Below are 7,491 nucleotides of genomic sequence, written 5' to 3' on the forward strand. Positions count from 1 at the left end.
AGTAAAGCCAAGGCCAGAATCCAACTTGGCAAATCAGATCACTGACTTCAAATTTCTGGTCTCAATTGTGGTTTGGCACGATATCCTGTTCCAAGTAAACGTTGTAAGCAAGGCATTACAAACTCAGTCGATGGGCATCACAACTGTTACTATTTTGATGAGAAGCTGCATTGATTTTGTTGTGGCCTACAGAAACAACGGATTTGAAGATACCATCACTGCTGCCAAAGAAATGGCAGAAAACTTAGGAATTGAGCCTGTCTTCAAGGAAACCCATATTTATCAGAAGAAGAGACAGTTTGATTACGAGGGCAGAGATGAGATGATGGGAAGCTCGGAAGAAAAATTCAAGAGGGAGTTTTTTTGCTTGCTCATTGACACTGCTCGAATGTCCATCAAAGAAAGGTTCGGACAAATGAAGCACCACAAAAAGACCTGGGTTTTTGTGTGTGACCTTAGTAAGCTGCTAGCGGACAGAAAAACACTTGAACAATTTTACGAACTTTCACCGGATGCTGACACATGGGGAATGTTCAGACATCAAAGATAAAGTTACCTCTATATTGAATTGGACAACATCCATCACATTTTGCAACACTAGAAGCACTCTCCACTCCAAGTTCTCCAATTCATTCATGATGCAGAGCTGAAGGATACTTTTCCTAATGGGTGGATAGCTTTAAGGATTCTGCTCACGCTGCTGGTCACAGCCGTGAGTGGTAAGTGAAGCTTTTTGAAGCTCAGTCTCATTAAAACATATCTTTGATCGACATCGCTTGCTATTCTATTGCTTGAAAATGCCATTGGCCAGTCTTTGGAGCTCTCTGGCGCTGTGCTTCAGTTTGGGAAGGCAAAGGTAAGAGAAGCAACCTTTTGGACTAAAGGACTAGGGTTAACATTCTAAGGCTGTCACCTACTGTAACACTATTTAATACTGGTCCACCCAATGTTGGTGCACAATTAAATTTCTTGAAGTTACTACATTTCAATTATTCTTAAAATTAAAAAGTTTCTGTAAGCTTAGAGGAAATGATTTTTTTTTATTTGCTTATATATGGCATGAATAAATATAGATTTAGAGATCCTAGCATGCAAATTTATCTTATATGACAGGGGTAAATCATACATGGAAATTGTGCATCAAAGTTGTGAAATGGGCTACATATGCAATAAAAAATAAGGTATTCAAAAGTTTTGCAAATCAAGGGGGAGGGGCACTTTGCCTGGGGTGCCATTTGGTCTAGGGCATGCCCTGGTGGTAGGTTTTAGTAAGAAACTACCAGGATGGGCAACATACACTATAATTGTGCACTCTGGATTTTCTTGCATCTTCATCTGGAGTAGTTGGTGCTGGCCACTGTTGGAGATGGGATACTGGATTAGATGGGCCCATTGATCTGATACAGTCTGGCAATTCCTCTTTTCCTTAATCATAATGCATGAAAAAAAGTAAAGAAATCTTTTCCCCCCATGTTATTCAACTTATATGTAGTTCTAATAATAGTAATGTGTCCTAATAGAGAAACAGAAAATTTTTGCTACGAGCGACTATGAAGTGGAAGTAATGAAAATGTCATTTACAGAGACTTTTTCCAAAAAACATCTATGAATATGCACCTGAAATTTTGGACACACAATTAATTGCTTGGCTAAGCCCCACATTTTTGCAAACTGCTTAGTTAACATTCATTATACTGAGAATCAGAAAACTGGAAAAAGTGAGTGGGTCATTGATTAAGCATAGAGCGGTGCAAAGGAATTCTGACTTACAACTTGGAGCAAAGATTATACAGCTTTTTAATTGCCCTATAGTGTATTCAGTGGTGTAAATTATGGAGGAAATGGCCTTCTGTCCCCTCACCTCACCCTCCTGGCCATGGAGTGGACTCTTTACTCTCTCTGCTGATGGGCATCCATTTCTCCTACTCCTTTCCGTCTTACAAGGCAGAGAAGTAGCACCCCTCTGGAGTGGTAGAAGTCTTTCCTTTCTGTACAACAACCCCCTACCTTCTGCACATAGCGAAATGAATGCTTTGCCGGCAGCCTCCTTTGTCTGCCCAGCAGCCTTGAGGTACAGAGAGAAGGGGGACATTGTTCAGATTAAATATTGTGGCCCAGTGGGGAATGCACCACCACCACTTTCCACCTGAGTGTCTGCATCAGTAGAGAACTGGTATAAGTTTTCTTCAATGAGGTCATCTATTATGGCTTCCAAATACAGATTTTTCATAGTCGTTCTTGGATTATATAATATAAAATTCTAAAGCTCCCAACAGCAGAGTGCACTGTTTTACAAGGACAAACATACTGTATTTCCATTAAAATATATATAGAAATTTCTTTGGAAATGTTTTCTTAACCAGAACTGTGTAAAAATCTTTTTACAAGATATAAGGCATGCGTGTAGCAGCTGAGCACTGTGATAGAACTGAACTGCTGTTGGAAAGCAACTTAAATGACTAAATAACTCTTATGGCCTTTAAATGAATTTCCGACTGCAGGGTAAGGAAGTACTTGGTTACAGCATGCGAGAATAACGTGTCTCTCTCTAACTATGCAGCCGAACCACATTCGCGACAGAGGATGTCATCTTGCTGGGTGAGGAATCCTTGTCCCACCAGCGAAATGGAACATTTCACACAATTAAAGCAGTCACTGTGCCACTGGCGCTCTTCAAATGAGATAAATTTGGCACCTCCAAGAGCTGAAAAAGAAATTAGAAAAAAGGGAATTCAATATATTTTAGAAGAGATCAGAAATAGATTCTTTTTGAATAGAGCATGTTGTCTTCGTTCACACTAAAATCTACTGGCATCCTACAGTTTGAAATAGCCTGTAGAAATAGATATGCCCAACATATGCATAGTAGGAACTAAAAATTAGAGATGGGGAAAACATTTGCAACAAAGCCCCAAACTGTGAGACACCTGTTTTCATATCCCATTATGGCCTCTAAACATGGACCTGGCTCATCAAAACATCCACTAACCCTGCACTCAGTTTCCAGCAAACTGCCATTGAAATCAGAGGCAACATGTACAGGAGGCATGCAGGGTTTAGTGCCTGGGCCCAGTGGCCAAACATGCCGGGGGGAGGTGCAGTGGGAGAAGGACAGAGCCTCCCACCCCCCTCAGGTAATGTGGGCAGGGAGAGTGCAGTGGCCCCGGGCTGGGTGCAGGTCAAGGGAGGAGACATGTGGGGGTGTTCACGTGTCCTCCCCTTTAGATTGTGCCCCCCAGTATGGGGAGGCATGAGTCGTCTATGATAGAAATCATGGGTAATGTGTGGGTTGTGTGGTTCCAGTGCAAAACCAAGTTTAATTCAGACATTTCAATTAAGTATCTCTGAGATTTAGGGATTTTCATAGTCCAGGACTCAAACTGAAAGTCACTAGATTTGAGCTATGTGAAACACAAGCTCCCAGAAAAAGACTACCCTCGGGTATACTGGTGAATTGTGGAACTCTATAGGTTAACATGTTAATTAAGATTTTTTCTGTCTCAGAGATTCCTGAATCTGTTCCTGTCCCCCACCTTGTAATCTTATCACAGCAGACTGAATTTCCCCTCACTTTCCTTGATTTATTTATATGAGGATCAGACATCCGTCATTAGCTGGCTCCATTACACTTCATCATTGGGCTAGAGGAGTAATAGATTCACTACTAATAGTCTCAACTAATGGTCTCAGAATAGTCAGTGTGCTAACCTGACATTGAATTATAAATGATTTAAGCACACAGGGCCAAATCATGATACAACTTTTCCATGAGTGGCAAGATCTCTTACTTTGATAAATGTGCCTTAGCTGCACAGAACAGTTAAATCTAATTAACCTACAATTGTACTAGTTTTATGTCTAAAAAAACCTAATTACTAAAATAATGTATGATATATTTTTGTGTCTACTAGAGGTAGGATACTATTAAGTGTCTCTTCATGTATCCTTAGGGACCTGAGTCACTCAACTTCACTTTGCAGCTTTTTCCACTCCAAGAATGTACAAGACATTTATATAAACCACAAGAGAAGCTCTTTTAGTACATAAAAATAATGTAATGCTTAGCTTGTACTGAATGACACGTGATTTACATCTTCCAACAAGGTATCTTGCATGTAATATGGAGGGGAGCTAGATTCTGTCCTCATTTACATCTGTGGCACTCCGTTTAGTAGTAATGAGGTTTAAATGGATGGGGTTGCATTTACTTAGCTAAGAACAGAATTTGGTTCATGGAGCTCACTTTCATATGGCTGTGAGCCTACAGACTGTCCCTTCAATGGGGTAAGTTTTATAACAAAGAGCTTTATAGAGAGAATCAAATAGACGTTGTTTCTTCCTTTTGAGTGCATTGGAGGATAAATACAGGAGGGCCCCTTTTGTGTCACAAGACACCATGGGACAGCTCTGCAGCTGATGTATATTGCCCTGGCTTCACTTAAATCGTCTTCCCATCACTGAAGTCAATGGAGCTATGACAATTTACACCAGCTGAGGATCTGCCCTAGTGTGTATATATGTAGGTACTTATATGGCCACCTCAGTACCTTACAAACATGAATGAATTTATCCTCACAACACCCCTGTGAGGTGAGGGTTATTACTATCCTAATTTTGCAAACGAGCAGTTGAGGCCTAGAGAGAAGAAGTGGCTTACCCAATATCACACAGGAAGCCTGTCAGAACCAGAATCAAAATCTCCCATGTCTCTCCCCTGTCTCCCCAGTGCTTTAACCACAAGACCATCCTTTCCTCCCTATTTAGAAGAGGAGTAAGAAAAACGATAATCTCTACCGGTATGTCTACACTGCAAAGAACAACTTGTGGCACTGAGTCTCAGAGCTCAGGTCAATTGACTTGGCTTGTGGGGCTCAAGCTGGAGGGTTAAAAATAGCAGTGTAGATGTACTCTTAGAGATGATCAGTTTTCTTACTCCTCCACTAGATAGGGAGGAAAGGATGGTCTGCGTAAATCCACCATTTACTCTAGTTGAAATGTGCAAGTGACCAGTAGCCCATGCTACAGAGGAAGGCAAAAAGATCTCAGGGTCTTGCCTGAGCATTTCGGCAATACCCACCAGCCAGGCACCTAGGAAAGAACTCTCTGGTAACTCAAAACCTTCTCAATGTAGTGACCCATCACTGACCATTGGGGATATTTATTACTAGCAGTTTCAGATCAGCTATGTATCATTGTAGGCAGTCTCCTCCTACTATCCCCTCCATAAGCTTATCAAGCTCAGTCTTGAGGCCGGTTAGGTTTTTTGCCCCCACTACTCCCCTTGGAAGGCTGTTCCAGAACTTCACTCCTCTGGTGGTTAGAAACCCTCATCTAATTTCAAGCCTAAACTTGCTGATGGCCAGTTTATGTCCAGGTGTTCTTGTGTCAACATTGGTGCTTAACTTAAATAAATCCTCTTCCTCCCTGGTATTTAGCCCTCTGATATATGTATAGAGAGCAATCATATCTCCAGTCAGCCTTCTTTTGGTTAGGCTAAACAAGACAAGCTCCTTGTGTCTCCTCTCATACGGTGGGTTTTCCATTTCTCTGATTATCCTAGTAGCCCTTTTCTGCTCCTGCATCAGTTTGAATTTATCATTCTTAAACATGGAAGATCAGAATTGTACACAGTATTCTAAATGAGATCTCACCAGTGCCTTGTCTAATGGTACTAACACTTCCCTGTCTCTACTGGAAATATCTCGCCTGATGCATCCCAGGATCGCATTAGTTTTTTTTCATGTCCGCATCACACTGATGGCTCAGTCATCCCGTGATCAACCAGTACACCAAGGTCTTTCTCCTCCTCTGTCGCTTCCAACTGATAAGTCCCCAGCTTATAGCAAAAATTCTTGTTGTTAGTCCTTAAGTGCATGACCTTGCAGTTTGCACTATTAAATATAATCCAATTTCTATTACTTCAGTTTTCAAGGTCATCCAAATCTTCTTGTATGATATTCCAGTCCTCCTCAATATTGGCAATATCTCCCAACTTTGCGTCATCCACAAATTTTATTAGCACACTCCCACTTTTTGTGCCAAGGTCATTAATAAAAATGTTAAATAAGATTGGTCCTAGACGGATCCCTGAGGAACTCCACTAGTTTCCTCCCTCCAGCCTGACAGTTCAGCTTTCAGTATGACCCACTGTAGTCTCCCCTTTAACCTGTTCCTTATCCAATTTTCAGTTGGTTTAATCCCCATCTTGTCCAATTTAACTAATAATTTCCCATGTGGCACTGTATCGAATGCCTTACTGAAATCCTTGTAGAATAAATCTACTGCATGTCCTTTGTCTAAAAAATCAGTAATCAGTGGGTAATTATTTAATTACAAGTGGAATATTTTGTGTTCGTTAATAGACATCTGACCTGAGACAGCACTGATAACGTTTTAGTGGCTGGTCTACTTTAAACGGTTAGACTCACCAGTAATGGGTTTGTTGCAGGCTGCACACTTCTTTGCATAAAGCTTTCTGAAGCAGTCTAGGCAGTATGGATGGTCATCTTTGGAAATAAACTTTTGCCCAGACAGCTGCTTCTTACATCCAGCACACAGAAAGCATTCTTTGTGCCATGGCTGGTCGTGGTATGTCACTCCACCAGTAGTTATCATCTGATGCAGCAACAAAAAGCAATAAACAAAGGAATGAAAGCATGAACAACAATCTATAGCAATCAGCTGCAACACCAAAATGCGTCATTATTTCCAAAATTCAGATAACATTTGAGCTCTAATCTAAACTAGGAATTCCCAAGGTATGTGGTATTTTTTAAATAAATCCTCTTATTTCTTTTCTCTCTGCCATATAGATAGAGTCAATTGTTTTCAGTTTGGTTTTTAATCTTGACTGGGCCGGATTGATATGAACATGCAGCTGCATAAGTTATTCATGTTGGTTCCATGGCGGGTTCTTATATGGGCTCCAATTGCAGTGGCCCTGGGAGGGCAGGTGGGCCAGATCTTGGGCCGGACGATGGACCAGGGCGGGTTGGCTGGTGGCCTGGGGTGGACGGTAGACTGAGACTCAGGGCGGCTGGGGCAGGGCTCCTCCAGCCATGGTGGGGGGCTTGGATATCCATCAGGGGAGGAGGGGAGTAAGGGATGGGGCTGGGGGGGTAGCCTCCCTGAATGGGGGGTGGGGGTCACGGACCTCCCATGTCTCTAGGAGTATTTCTAAACTGCAGCTGGGAAGGGTGATGCCCAGCACAGGTAGACAGACTTGCATTAGCTCTGTTCAAGCTAGGTTACTAAAGATAGCACTGTGGAAATTGTGGCATGGGTGCAGCTTGTGCTATTTGCCCAAGTCCAAGCCTGTCTAAGCTCCTGTGGCTAGACTGAACCACTACCTGTGCTCCAAAGTCCTCACTACTATTTGTAGCACACTAGCTCAAGCGGAGCTAGTGCAAGTCTATCTACATTGGTTGGGAATCAAACCTCTTAGATGCAGTGCAGACATACCCTAACTTGGGTTTGTATGGTACTTAAACA

At 42.0% G+C, this 7,491-nt stretch overlaps 1 protein-coding gene across 1 annotated transcript in view; it reads right to left on the reverse strand.

Annotated features, from left to right (window-relative positions):
* Nucleotides 1-2,165: 2,165 nt before the first annotated feature.
* Nucleotides 2,166-7,491, reverse strand: part of FHL5 (four and a half LIM domains 5) — a 12,040-nt gene continuing 6,714 nt past the window's right edge. Inside the window, exons 3-4 of the mRNA XM_026656207.1 lie at nt 6,429-6,615; nt 2,166-2,704 (exon numbers count right to left, since the gene is read on the reverse strand). Of these exons, the coding sequence (XP_026511992.1) occupies nt 2,553-2,704; nt 6,429-6,615 (339 nt within the window). The 3' untranslated portion in view covers nt 2,166-2,552. The remainder of the gene's footprint in view (nt 2,705-6,428; nt 6,616-7,491) is intronic.

Source organism: Terrapene carolina, unplaced genomic scaffold, assembly GCF_002925995.2.
Source record: "Terrapene carolina triunguis isolate 2854851 unplaced genomic scaffold, T_m_triunguis-2.0 Scaffold42, whole genome shotgun sequence".
In the NCBI taxonomy this organism is placed as follows: domain Eukaryota; kingdom Metazoa; phylum Chordata; order Testudines; family Emydidae; genus Terrapene; species Terrapene triunguis.